At 42.7% G+C, this 15,358-nt stretch overlaps 1 protein-coding gene across 4 annotated transcripts in view; it reads right to left on the bottom strand.

Moving 5' to 3' along the window:
- Positions 1–15,358, bottom strand: part of gbf1 (golgi brefeldin A resistant guanine nucleotide exchange factor 1) — a 124,069-nt gene that overhangs the window by 54,901 nt on the left and 53,810 nt on the right. For all 4 annotated transcript variants that reach the window (XM_080739910.1, XM_080739912.1, XM_080739911.1 and 1 more), the window contains exons 4-8: positions 14,395–14,526; positions 7,088–7,206; positions 6,509–6,617; positions 5,929–5,989; positions 2,352–2,406 (exon numbers count right to left, since the gene is read on the bottom strand). In XM_080739910.1, the coding sequence (XP_080596036.1) occupies positions 2,352–2,406; positions 5,929–5,989; positions 6,509–6,617; positions 7,088–7,206; positions 14,395–14,526 (476 nt within the window). The remainder of the gene's footprint in view (positions 1–2,351; positions 2,407–5,928; positions 5,990–6,508; positions 6,618–7,087; positions 7,207–14,394; positions 14,527–15,358) is intronic.

Genomic DNA, 15,358 nt, shown 5'->3' with positions numbered 1-15,358 from the left:
GTGTTCGATAACGTAGGGCATTCATTTATGAAAAAGATATATAGAAAATATGGAGATACAAGGATTCTGCCCAACATCATCAATGACATGTAGTGACAATATAAATAAGACAGAAAGAAATGTCATATTTAATGGTACATTTAGAGTTTGTTTTTCTGTCTCTCATCGGCGGTACAGTTCCGGCGGTTCCGGCTTATATCCAATCCAAGCCATGAGTTGCATGCACGGGATTATGACTACAAACAAACAACATCTGATATTTGTTCTACAGCCTGAAACTGCTAACACTACGTAATTTCATTATGTTGGTGAGATCAGTGAGTGAAATCTGTGAGTAAGCGGAATAACAGACAAATGTTTTCTAATCTCCAAAACGATACATTTAGTCATGTTTTTACTGACAGATGTAGGTTTAGGTTAGGATTTCAAAACCTTAAAAAGGGTTGTAATTAACCCATTTAGTGCGGGTACACATTATAGTGTATTATTATTTTATGCTTTAACTATTGAAAAATAGCAGATATACAAGCTCACAGCGCGGCTGCGAGCTTGTAGATCTGCTATTTTTGAAAAATCGTGAAAATTTGAGTTTTGACCCGATTCTATAAGTGTCTTTTGAATCCTTTAAGATTTTTTTGAAAAACCTATGTTTCTATGTCAGCAATCTGGCTATAGCCATCGTCAAAGAAACGTTCCTTTTCACTTAACTGGAGCTCAGTTATTCTGTTCTTGAGAGACTACTATGTCAGTGGTTCTTAAACCATTTCATGTGAAGGACCCCCAAACTGATATTTATTTGGCCACGGACCCCGCATCTCAAAATATTTAGTTCCAGGGACCACCAAGAAGCAAAATTTGAGTTACAAATGTTCGCTTTGAAAATACATATATTCAAAGATTTGCACACATTTTCACAACTTTTTCAAAAATAGCAGATCTACAAGCTCGCAGCGCGGCACTCGGTGCCGCGTTGCGAGCTTGTATATGCGAGCTTGTATATCTGCTATTTTTCAATAGTTAAAGCATTCAATAGTTCTAGGCCTAAATGGGTTAAATCAAAAAAAATCCTGCAAAACCAAGGCATGAGCTTACAGCTACATTGTTACCCACCAATGGAATAACCCAATGCACCCTTCATGCACTCTCTCCAAGCCATGCTAACCCTGCCTATGTCAATGCACTAGACAGCTGCGGCCAACCAACAGCAGTGTCCTCAGTTAAGTACCCTCTCTAGGCCATTCTGACTGGTGTTTCTAGGCTGCTCTGCACAAATAAGATCCTGTGTGTCCAGGATACACGATGGTATCTGTGGGGGAGGAAAACAGGCAGACATGTGCAGCTGAAACACGGGCAACTCAAAAAGAAAGACACACACACACACACACACACACACACACACACACACACACACACACACACACACACACACACACACACACACACACACACACACACACACACACACACACACACACACACACACACACACACACACACACACACACACACACACACACACACACACACACACACACACACGGGGGCATTCACCAAATATTCAAATATCAAAGTCACTATTCGACGTTGTTCACCGAAGTCGAATATTAGCTTTTTTTATTATTATTGTTTTCTCTTTAAAAAATATATACTTTATAAAGCTTGGCTAGATAGGAGGTAATAAGAATGAGTTGTCAATGAATTTGTTAATGCTCTATACCAGGGGTTCTCAAACCTTTTTAGGCCACGACCCCCAAAATAAACACATTTGAACGGGGACCCCCACCCTGACAATCACTTGGAATTGTAGGTATTACATTTAATGTGACTCGGGTTTCGCAGATAAATATTGTGAAAATAGTTGCGAGGCGTTGTGAGCATGTAGATCGGCTATTTTCACAATGTTCGCCTCTTGCTTACTTAATATTTGACAGTTTGGCCAGTCCTGTCGAATATTCGAATACTTAGAGGTAGAATAATTCGAATACTAAAAATCACTATTCGTGAATGCCCTAATACACACACACACACAAAAAATAGGCAGACAGTGAAGTGGATGAGAGAAAGTGGGATTAGAGGTGGAGCGAGCAGGAAGAGGGTACGTGTTGGACTCTTAAGTCCTTTCAGTCGACTACAGCCGTTTACGTCGGTTTTCCCTAAAATGTTTTGAAACAAAAGCCACCTCGAGTGCCCAGCATATATTCGTCTTCAAAGAAAGAAACAAAAAAAAATCAAGTCTGACAATGAATGGCACAATGATGGGGAAGACGGGAACACCGAGAACAAGAACAGGGGAGAGGAGGGGGAGCAAGCAGATGAGAAAACCTCTCACTCATCATCTCACTCCTTTTTACCTTCTTCATGTTGGCACCCACAAAACTCTTGGCCTCCTCCTTGAACTGTGGTAATCTGGAGAGAAAAATAAAAGCAAAAAAACGTCAAGTTGTACTGTAAAACAAACCTAATAATATAATAATAGTTACCTACTCCTCCCGCGAGGGAAATTCAGATGTTTGCAGCCCAACCCGGCTGCTTTTTTTTTCCAGCTTAACCCAGCTGAACCCAGTGCTGCCCACAAGGAGCGCGAGGGGGAGGGGAGCAGTGATAGCTGGAGCGGGGAATCGTACCTGCGACCTCTGGGGCCTCCTGGGGCCTCCGGAGTCCTAGGTATGGACACTAACCACTCAGCCATCACTGCTCTAAACCTCCAAACCTGTTTGTGTTGTAACTTGAATGATGGACAACTTCAATCGCAATGAAGGAATTCATAGAAATTCAGTCAGCCAGCAGGAAACCATATATTGAAAAAAAAAAAGTCATTATCTTTTTAGGCAAAATCTAAAACGCAAACATATGTTCTATATACGCTCTAAAAACGTAAATAATTACTTATTAATTAGGCATAATGTAAAGTTCAATGTAGAATTTTATTTGAGCGATATCACGATCGACATTTTCAAATGATCAAATAGGATCTAGCATTGTGTTTTATTTTAGTCTTGTATGCATCGGAGAAAGAGCTTGCAGAATGCATTATGCTACTCCACAATAGATGGGGGGGGGGGGGGGGGGGGGGGGGGAGCCTCAGAACAAAGACAAAACAATGCATGTGAGATACTGGGCTGCCAGAGGCACTACAACACCGGGTGATTCAGCATCCTTAAAATGAGCTGCAAATAAACGACTCCGAGGCTTGATGAGATGAGCCCTGTTAGCCAATGTTCTCAACCATGAGCCACTAGGTTTCTATGGACTCTTGGGCTTTGCTGTAAAATGAGATGTCACCACTGGTGACACGCACGCACGCACGCACGCACACACACACAGATACACACACACTAAACAAGGGGGGCGACAACGGGGTCCCCCTGACGTTAACTCCACGTTAATGGAGTGTTGTCTTGCTGCCACGATTATTGGATGATCTGTGGGTCCAACAGATTAACATACCTAATACTTTCAGCAGGCAATCTAAGCCTCCTCCTGAGGAGACCAGGAGAGCTGCAGCTCATTATTCCATGACAGAGGGGTTGGGGGGGGGGGGGGGGGCACCCCAGACCCACTCACATCTCTATTATCCAGGGACCGTGAACAAGTGGGAGACTGAGCATGGACATGGGTAAAATGAGATGTGGCGTGCGTGTGTGTTTCTTGTGAGTGATACCAGAAGCACGTAGTGAAAAGGCCATGCTAAATATACATCCCTTCGAAGGCAGGGATGCCTTCTTTTACGACAATGACTGCCATGCTTTTCTATTTTCATGCCCCCTGCAGTAAAAGCCACGTTAGCGGGTATGATAACAAGATGCGACACCATAGTTCTATGGCTATAAAAAAACAAGAAAACAAGGGGACAACGCTTTTTGAGGGTGTGTCAGTGAATGGCGATAAGATTGGCAAAAATCAATAGTGGGCTCCACTGAAGGAAGATAATGCAACGCTTTGTTTCAAATCCTGCATCAAATAGACTTGGCTGAGATGGGCACACCTTCAGAGAAGGAGGCGAATTTACACCGTGACTTTATTCCTGAGCTCTGTTTGTTCTTGTGCCATGCGCTGCCTCGCGCATAGAGATGGAGTCGATTCCGTCTGGCTTGATTTTCTGATCGCTTCTGTCTGGGATTACTGGCCATGCTAATTCTCCCTATCTTTAAGGTGTGATGTACGGTGTGTGTGTGTGTGTGTGTGTGTGTGTGTGTGTGTGTGTGTGTGTGTGTGTGTGTGTGTGTAGTCAGTGTGTTCGGGACTAAAAGCTATCGTGGCTGTCAGTAAGAAGCCTTGTATCTCCATATTTAAATTTCAACTGTTATCATTTCCCTTCTTCGTCGTGTTAGTGTCGCGCAAAAGTTTGTGAAAAGTCACATTGCAAGCCCAATGTGACATGTCGGAAGCTTGTAGAGCTGCGATTTTTGAAAGAATACAAATGAAGTGAAAGTGATCAAGTCTGCCTGTGGGTTTTATAAATATCTAACCAATGACAATAATTTTAACAAGAAGCTTCTGACTAAATTACAACTAGATTCAGAATGCAGGTCCTTTCTTTTTCACATTTCCTGAAAGGTTTTGGACATACAAGGTTTCCACCAGACAGCGACGCTGAGCTACACTACCACAGCAGAGACCACCTTCATCTATATGCAGATCATACAGTCAGGAGCTCAATTGGCTCATCTCCTCGTCTGTGGCTGAATGTGACTGGCAGTCTGATGCGAGATGGGGGAAGGGAGCATGCTGGTTTAACACTCAAATACCTGGAACGTGCCCGAGTCGCGTTAGATTTTAACCACTTTAACCACTATTTTATGCCTTAACCATTGAAAAATAGCAGATATACAAGCTCACAGCGCGGCACCGAGTGCCGCGCTGCGAGCTTGTAGATCTGCTATTTTTGAAAAATCGTGAAAAACTGTGTGCAAGTCTATGAATATCTTTGACCCGATCTTTGACCCGACTTCTAAATCCTTCCTCTAAATCAGTGGTTCTCAAACTTTTTCATGTCAAGGACCCCCACAATTACAGGTATTTGGCCACGGACCCCCATCTCAAAATATGTTGTTCCAGGGACCCCCCCAGAAGCAAATATTTGAGTTACAAATGTTCGCTTTTAAATAGATATATTCAAAGACTTGCAAAGAAAAATCAGGATTTTTTCAAAAATAGCAGATCTACAAGCTCGCAGCGCGGCACTCGGTGCCGCGCTGTGAGCAGAGCTTGTATATCTGCTATTTTTCAATAGTTAAAGCAGTCAATAATCGTAGGCCTAAATGGGTTAAGGGGAGCGGGGCGACAGGGAAAGGGCCTCTTATGCTAAATGCCAACAGGAAATCGTGTTATTCCATTAGTGGATCAGTGACCCGTTGACACGGTGCATAGCGCAAAATGAAATGCATGAACTAAAGGGAGTAATGATGCACCGGAGCCATGTTTATGGAGAGAATCTCACATTTGCAATCCACGGGTGACTGAAGGGCGCAAATGAGCCCCTGTCACTGACTTGAGATCAGTGGCCGTATCATTCAGTTCTTCTCGTTGTTATCAAGTGAGGGGGGAACAGACTTTAAAACGGCATCCACAATCCCTGGAAATTTCAAAATGTCATCCCCCACGAGAGGGAATGTGATGTTTTTTAATTGGTCCAAGTGGTTTCCCAAAAACACTCCCTAAACGACCAGGAAGTTTTCATTAACAAAAATAAACTCTGTGCCTAACAGACTAACCTATAACCCAACACCTTTCTTTGGCTTCTGGGGAGAGCAGCCTCCCCTTGCGGGCAGTCCAACTCCAATCTCCTAATTGAACGTTACGTGTATGTGTTATTGTTCCAAGCTATATGGGTAACCCGAAGGATCTTTTTCTCTGGATGGCAGAGGGGGATTTGGGTTCAGACTCAAGACATTTTCACCTTCCTCCTCCCACACCTGTCCCATTTACCTGGAGAATAGTAGCTGGACCATGTCCACGAGTGTGTGTTCGGCAGACTTCCTCAAGAGCTCTGAATAGAGACGGGATGGGGAGAGGAGGGGGGAGAGAGAGAGTAAACAGGTTAGGTGGCATGAAAGTGGCAAGGGAGAAAAAAATTAAATAAAGAGAGAGCGAGGGGGACCTCGAGTCCACCTCTGTTTGGCAGGGCTTAGAGGGGATGCTTATTAAGGCACAGTTGACAGCTCAGGGGTACAGAGAGCTGAGGGTTAGTGGACTCAGAACTGTGAGACTCGAGTTGAGAGCGAGCAGGGACTTCTTACTTACCGTTAAGTCCATGTGCATTATGGGATGCCCGAGGCTACACGTATGAATAAAAACTGTGGGAAATGTGTCCATGTGATGCAACGGGTTTATGTGATGTTTTCTGAAGCTACAATCAAGATGGCGGATGTGTCTTCCCAGAAATAAGTAATGAATCAGGAGGAACATTGTCTGGCAGAATTCCCAGGTGCACTGTGATGTATGTGACGTGGATAGAGAAGAGACGGAATAGAGAGATGGAGCAGAGAGGAGATGGAACGGGACTCACCGCTGAGACGCATCTCAAAACAGATGCGGAAACAAGACTGCATTATCTCACAGACAGACTCATTGGTCAGGTGGGCTCCAACCGGTGTCAGCAGCAATGTCCTGAGGACCTGGAGTAGCGGGCAGACAATGTGATAGAAAAAATATCCTCAGGCCAACACTTTCATGCTTTGAAGTTAAGAATATAGATATTGTTCACCTGAACAATAACTTTTATTCCCTTTACTGTACAGCCAGCTGTCTTTACACTTCCGAGTGAAAATTGCTCTGACATTTACAGCACCATTAAGTGCACTCTTTAATGCCAACATTAAAACTATTTAACAACCAAATTAAATAAACAATTTATATTCGATCATCATTTATATTCTGATAACACTTCTGTGGAGTAATAGTTGTCAGAACCTTCAAAACATTCCTTTGGGAGTGGGACCTATTTAATATAGAACACAGTTTTCCAGAGTTCTTACGTGGGGGCTTGACAGTATCTATAGGTTATTGTATAATAATTGCATGACATGTACTGTGTTAAACTCAATGAACAGCGTATGGTAACTTGCAGATGAACTGTGTGCTGTACCTGTAGGATTTTCATTAGGACCACTTCGTCACTTGCCGGGTCTGTTCCAACAAATCTTGCATGTGTGACAGCATCCGCCATGTTCTCAATGGCCTCTGCCGCTGCCTCATGGTTGGCATCTGTAAAAGGACGGAATTAATGTGTGTTGTGTTGTGTTGTCTTTGCTCTTTGGTGATGTTTTCTGATCCGTCACATTTATAAGCCAACATGTTCTTAGTATCTAAGGTCTTTCATTGGGCAAATGAAAGACATAGGCCTGTTCAAATCCATGGGAACGGTGAAGACTTTTAAAATGTGTACAAACAGTGCATAAGACACTATATTTTAAAGATATAGTATAAAAACCATGGTGTAACCTCCGATGATCTATACTTTTTCAGTTGGACTGAGGCCAGGAATAACACCCACGTCTGCAGTTGCAATACGCTTTGGCCTTGACAAACAAGCACTTTACTGTGATTATTAAGGAATCACCAGATACATTTTCGCAATGTCTTGACATATGTCTGACTTAATGAAATGAGGTCAGTCAATCACACACACACACACACACACACACACACACACACACACACACACACACACACACACACACACACACACACACACACACACACACACACACACACACACACACACACACACACACACTCTGATATGTTCCGTCCAGAATGTCCTTCAAAGCCAGGGATGTAATCACCAGATGTGGCCTTTTGTGAAGGAGAGGCTGGGGCAAATTGGATGTCAGGGCAACGGGAGCTGGTGTTTTTGAAACTCGAGCGGTTGGCCAGATAGCTGCCAGGAGCCAGCCTGTTTTTCTTTCCCATCGCCTTCAAGAGCCGCAATTCATTAACTAATAAGCATGGGGTGGAGGGAGGGGGGGGGGAGGAGGAGGGGGCAATGGGTGGCGAGGGTGAGAGCTTTCCAGGTGAAACTGTGATGCAGCTGTAGAATCCAAGCGGGGGGTGGGGAGGGGACTGTCAAAAAATGAAGTGTACACTGGACATGGTGTGTTTGATTAGCAAATGTGTGCATGCATGTGCGCATGTACTGTATGTAAAAGTATATGATACTGGAGTGTACAACTGAGATGTCGCTTAGCTGCTGCACAGTCAAATGAAAAATGCTGTGTTATAATACGTTTATTTTGCTTAATGTTTTTTTTTTTTTTAATGTAAAGCACATTGAATTGACTTGCCTTAGAATCCACTTCTGAGAGATTGACAATCGAGCCAAATGGACCCGTAAGGGTTTTTTTTACTGAGGATTTTACTGTGTGGGAACCCGTCCGGGCGTGGTTGGAAATGGCAGCAAGCAACAAGCATGGCGGTTGTACTGAAAACATCGGCATCCACACACAGAAACCGGAGACCGAGGGGAGATCCAACAGCATGTCAGAAGTGATATAAAACACTAATCCTTCTCTTGGCACCGAGTGCACACAAGCAGTGTCCAAAGGAGAGGGAACCATTGTTAAAATAACACAGGGTAAAGAGACAGACTCTGTGTGTGTGTGCGCGTGCTTGTGTGCATGTGTGCGCGCACACACGCACGTGCATGCCTGGGGGTATGTACAGTACATAAAGTCAATTGTGGGGGTAGGAGCAGCTGTCACGTAAAGCAGTTAAATTATATCAAACTCTGTCGTGAAATCAAAGAACTAGTTTGAGTGGGAAAAGAGCCGTAGGGACAGAGTGTTTTTTTTAGGCATGCCACACAAAAAGCTCTCAAGCTCTCCACAAGGGCCAATACATCTTTAGAAACCAAACAAAGGGACTGCTGGTTTTTCCCCTGGTCAAGAGAGAAGTTCAGTTTGTTCACCTGTTCACCCTCTGAATAGCAACACGATCACCTATAAACTATTAACTAGGCTGCATTTTATTAAGATTGGGCATATTGTTAAAATGCACTACTCGCAAGGAAAGCCTACAATGTTGTGTAATAGTGCCTGAAGACAGTTCCTTTATGTAATTGCATGGTTTATATGAATACATGCAATATTAGAATACATATAATGCAATTACTTTACACATGATTAATTATTTTGCTTTTTAATGTGACCCAACACATTGGGTCATAAATGAGGCTTAGCTACTGCTGTAACATTGAGCTCATCTCTTCTGGCAGCCGCTCTGGTTTTAAGCCTCCGCTGGATCTCACTGTGAGCCCTATGAGAATAAGTGACCACTTGCAGCATAGTGACTGGCCTCTGCTGACTGCTCTGGACCAGAGAGAGAGAGAGAGAGAGAGAGAGAGAGAGAGAGAGAGAGAGAGAGAGTAATAGTGAGAAGAGATGAGAAGAATGGGGAAAGAGTAGAGGAGAGAGTAGAGGAGGAGAGATCTGGATATCTGTCAGTACCGGGGCTTAAGGCCGCAGCTCCCTCCGTGCCAGTAGACCTCAGGCCACAGATTGAGAGGAATTAGCTTGTGCTAAATGAAATGGGTGTGGGAGGGAGGTGTGTGTGCGTGCGTGTGTGAGAGTGAGTTTGTGAGCACGCATGTACATGCGCGAGAGACAGAGGGATTTCCCCTTCTCTCCCTTCGTACCATACCCCCCAAAAGTGTCAGAGGACAGGAAAAGAGAGAGAGAGAGAGAGAGCTGAAGGGGGGGTCGTGTTGAGACGTAGGGTGCACAAAGGGGAAGACACGCCAGGGAGAACAGGGATCACATTAGGGGTGTCACGTAGGAGGCCGGGGGCTCATATTCAGCGTGTCATGCGGGATAAAGAGGAACAGGACTGCCTGCTGGGGGTTGCTCTGAGAACTGACTTAGGGAAGGATATTAGAGTAATGTGTGCAAACTCATATGGAGGCCCCCCGCTCCCCTCTCCGACGCGTCAGACGGCCTCGCTCAGAGTGCTGGGGTCTGTAATCAGTGTTTCTCTACAACAAAAGGACAGACGTGTTGATCCCCGCGCCTACAAAGACACAGGGACCGTTATTAGACATGCCGTCGAGGATTTCTTCCATTAGTCTGTACTATCTGTTAATAGCATGTTTTGGAAATATGATATGGCCATGATTACCCTCAACAGAATGAACGAACACACACACACACACACACACACACACACACACACACACACACACACACACACACACACACACACACACACACACACACACACACACACACACACACACACACACACACACACACACACACACACACACACACACACACACATTTGTAGTGCAGTGATGAAAAGTGTTCTGAAATTAACAGGCCTAATTTAGTGTATAAGCATATTTTTCATAACACTGGGTGCAGTTGCAAAATTTCAAATGCATGCAATAGCCAAATTACTGACACAAACATTCAAATTATACACCATGACCATGCTATATGCAGCAAGAGTACATGGTGGAATCCTTAAGTAAAATATTGAAAACCTAAATGATGCTTTCAAAGGATTCTATTTATTTGAGATCTTGACCCCCAAAAAAAAACTAAAACCCAAAACATTTCCAACCAGGAGATGGCAGTACTTGACAGGACCAGTGCTACAGTAGCATCCATTTACTACTGTAGAGTTCCACCTCAACAATCCTGCTTTTACTATAGTTTTCTTAGCCTGAAAACAGGTCATGAATCATGACATACTGGCAAATTAGGGTTGATAGTTAAATAGTAGTTCTTTCTCTGTACCCTAATTTTAAGAGGCATCGATAAACAATAAAAGTGCGCTCCTTGAATCGCAGATCTCTGCCAGGCCAGGTTAGCTACCCAGGGCCCACAAAATTCAGAATTGGAATGGAATATAACAAATCTGACTGATACATCTTGATCACATGACTCCAGAGATGATTTGTGAGTTTTGGTCAAAATCTGTACGAGTAGCAGCAAAAAGAGTGTTATGAAGAAAGCGCAAAAAAACATACAAACAGACAAAAGGACAGACCTGGGCTAAAACATAATCTCTAGCCTTTGTCTGTTGGGCCTGGTGGCGCTAATTATTCTGTCACTTTGATATGAAGAAGAGGCCCTGTGTTCAAATTATTTTATTTCTTTTAAGATGTATTTCTTGCTTTATTGGATATTAGTGTAGAGAAACGTGTACTGGTGTGGAGAAAGGAAATCAGACAGAGAAGAGAAATGCAACACATGACACATGAGTCTCAATTCAAAAGGTCTTCACGACTCACAAAGAACATGTGGTCCACTTGTAGTTGAGGCATTACATTTAGTTTGAATCAGTTCCACAGATAAATATTGTGAAAATAGCAATTACCAGCTCGCAACACCTCTGCAAGCTTGAAGGTAGACTATTTTCCAAATATCTTCGTATATTATTTGACAATTTGGCCAATGTTTGACCAGTTCTCATAGTTTAGCTTGTTGATTAATTTTGATGCAGTAATGGTCTTTTATTTCCTCTCTTCTTTTTTGTATTAAATTTAGGCCTAGGATTATTGACTGCTTTAACTATTGAAAAACAGCAGATATACAAGCTCACAGCGCGAGTGCCGCGCTGCGAGCTTGTAGATCTGCTATTTTTGAAAAATCGTGAAAATTTTGACCCGATTCTATAAGAACCTTTTAAAAACCTATGTTTTTATGTCAGCAATCTGGCTATAGCCGTCGTCAAAGAAAAGGTCCTTTTCACTTGAACTGGAGCTCAGTTAGTCTGTTCTTGAGAGACTGCTATGTCAGTGGTTCTCAAACGTTTTCATGCGAAGGACTGATATTTATTTGGACCCCCATCTCAAAATATCTAGTTCCAGGGACCTCCCAGAAGCAACATTTTAGTTACAAACGTTCGCTTTGAAAATACATATATTCAAAGATTTGCACACATCTTCACGACTTTTTCAAAAATAGCAGATCTACAAGCTCGCAGCGCGGCACTCGGTGCCGCGCTGTGAGCTTGTATATCTGCTGTTTTTCACTGGTTAAAGCGTTCAATAATTCTAGGCCTAAATGGGTTAAAGAGGTCTTAAAAGTCCTTAAATTGTCACTTCACTGTCCTAGGGGATCAGCTTTTACATGAGGGGTCTTTAACATGAACTTGACACGACCCCTTGACATACTGTGGCTGTTGGGACATGACCTTGATGTAGGAAGGAGAGAGAGGCTTTAACATGTTCCCTCTGGACTCGCTGCTAACATGTCAAATTGGTATCATGGACCAATACGCAATGGCAAGAGCCAAGAGGATTTGATATATAAAATCAAATAATGCAGTAGCCTACGTTAACAGGTCCAAAAATAGAGGATGTAAAATTAATACAGTGGGCTAATCAAAATCACAAATTAGACAGCTTAAATTAAGAATTAATAATAAAATAATTTAGGGTAGTTTTCAATATACCTAATGAACATGTCCCTACTCAGGTAATATTTATCCCATACACACTGCACACTATTATTTTCCGTGACAAATTTTAAATCTAAATTAGTAAAATTCTATATTACACAGATATACATTTTTAGATTTATCCTGTTAAAGGATTCCAGTGTCATGTGGGAATTCTTCACACTCTTTACTAAAGATTGGAATTGAATCGTCTTTCGATATTGTCCTTAATACTGTCCCCTCCAGAACAGTGTACTGCCACAAGTATTGTGAGGTGAGCATGTTAAAACGATGGTCAAACCATTGCAGGATTGAGGTAACACAGGTCGAGTCTACGGACAAAATAATATCACAGTCTACCGATGTCATCTGATTCCCCCCAATCATTCTACCGATGGTGTGAAAGAGTGTTAAGGTCTTCCAGGCCCCATTGCCATGGTTACATGTCCCTTTGAACACCACTGATGAAATGCGGTGTTGGTGGTGGGAGGAGGGCTGGAGGAGCTCATGGAGGATTAAGGACGCTGGCGATGGGTCTGGAGTGACAGACAGGCTCTGGGAGTCAGGGAGTAGTTTGTGAGGTTATCTGTGCGGGCGTGTGTGTGCGCGCGCGCGTGCGTTAGGAATAGTGGTGAGTACGCGGTTAATCGTGTACACAGATATAATTCACTAATCATTTCGAAATGATTAACCTTTATTTACAACTCATAAATATCATTAATCAGATATATACTGTATATAATTGTTTCTCGTACAGTTCTGAGCACTCTTGTTTTTCACAGCACAGAGAAAATAGGCCAGCTAACAGTGGCGATGAAAGGAAGGAAGACATGAAGTTGACAGGTTTTATGAGTGATAGGGCAAGTCAGTCCAGACCACTTAAATACTATATACTTCGCTTACAGGAGCTCACAACATGTAGGGTTCGACATGGTCTACAAGCTTGTAGATCGGCTATTTTCGTAAAAATGTTCGCCTCAGAAGGGCCCGGTTCAAGTGGTTAAGGATCAGTCTAGAATATATTAAGAACCGATGATAGTCACTTCAAATGCAGACAGCAGGATTGAACATAACGACACATACTGTACTGACCAGACAAACAGCTTGAATTCTGCAACCGAACCGGCCTTTTCCAGTTAATATTTGACCAAGAAAATATGCCGTTATTTAATGTTACCATGGGTCTTATTTAGTTTAGCAATGGCTGCAGCTGTTTTGACAGCAATCTAACGTTATTTACTCAACCCCTGCTATTTAGACTAACATCTGGTGATGCATGCTCATTTCACACTTGACACAACAACTGGCGGACGGTGGGCCATATTTCCATGATGAGTGCTGCTGAGGACAGAGTGTGCTGTTTGGGAGCCAACATAAGTTCACTTACGCATCAATTATGAGAAATAGGCAATTCTTGGCATTTTTGGAGTGAGCTGACGATGAGCAACGTAAGCTATTAGTCACAATAGAAAAATCTGTGAACTTTATGAGTCAGCAGACATCATGCATAATCTGTTTCAATCAATTTAGTCTTCATGGGTGGCTTAAAGCTCCAAAGTAATAAACGGTTTTTGGATCACACTTAGATTTTACACACGACACGTGTATATATAAATTATTTCGACCAAAGGTCGCAGTTTATTATGAGAAACGTCACAGCTTGTCCACGTCCGTGTAGACGTGTACACATTTTTTATGGTCTATGGGTTTGCCGCTCTGACATCATGCTCTGAGATCCCTGTGATGCCGGGGGAAGAAGTCCCTTTTATGCCCATATACAGTATGGAGATCTCTGATGTCCACATCTCTGTGGCGCGACCTCGAGGTCTCTTGTCGCCCTGAGGCGTCTTACTAGTATATATACATACACACTCATGTACCTTAATACATTTATTATCGTCTAATACTGCATGCTATAGACAAAATACTGTAACAGCGTCTGCTTAATCACAAAGTTATCAAAAGATAACATTTTGACTGTACCGTTAGAAAAAAGTGCCATTTTCATACCTATAAGGCCGTAGGACAAAAACTTGTTGACAGAGGTGAGGGCAAGGCCTGTGATGGGGCCAGTGGTATCCTCCGACCGCACCACTTCCAGGAAGGGTCTCAGGAACACGTTTGGCTCCAAGTCAGGCAACTCTGAGACAAAAGACAAAGGCAAAAGGGAAAGAAAATTCAGTCACGATCGTACAGCACAAAAGCACATGACACATCATGGTTATTTCATGGGTAGCAAGGAGCACACGATAAACTCCACTGCCATCACTGACAGGAGTGCTCTATTACAAGGGTTCCTTCCCAAACCTTTCAGGCCGTGACCCCAAATAATGATTTTTCCCCCCACCCTGACATCCACTTGGAATTTGTAACTTGTATATCGTCTAAGTATTTTCACAAAGTTCGCCTCGTTCTTACATAATATGACAATTTGTTATTAAAAAGGTCTTAAAAGTCATTAAATTGGAACTTTAGAAATGTGCAGAGACCCTGTTTAAACTACTGCATGTTGGTTTGTTTACGGTTGAGTGAGAAAACAATGTTGCACATTAAAGGAGTAGTTCACCCCCAAAATGACTTTTTTTCTATTGATTAGTCATTCCATGGAGACTAGAGTTCAATAATATTTTTAGTTTTTTGTCGCATCCCTAAGACAAAAATGTGATAACAATAAATTTACCCCCATTCGTTGCGGATGGGGACCGGTTTCGAAACAGGTCCCCATCCGGAATCAATGGGGGTAATTTTACTCGAATAGAAATGTTGTCTTAGGAATGTGACAAAAAACAAAAAATATTATTGAACTCTACTCTCCATGGCATGAGTAATCAATAGAAAAAAAGTCATTTTGGGGGTGAACTACTCCTTTAAGCTAATCATTCGGGAACCCCCCAAAATAATTTGGGGACACCTGTGCACTTAAGGAACAACTGCTCTATTATACCTGAAAGCCTGCATAAAATGAGGAGCCATG

This window comes from Nannobrachium achirus, assembly GCF_963921795.1.
Source record: "Nannobrachium achirus genome assembly, chromosome: 13".
In the NCBI taxonomy this organism is placed as follows: Eukaryota; Metazoa; Chordata; class Actinopteri; order Myctophiformes; family Myctophidae; genus Nannobrachium; species Nannobrachium achirus.
The sequence above is the reverse complement of the archived record's forward strand: the minus strand, read 5'-3'. Positions and strand labels throughout refer to the sequence as shown.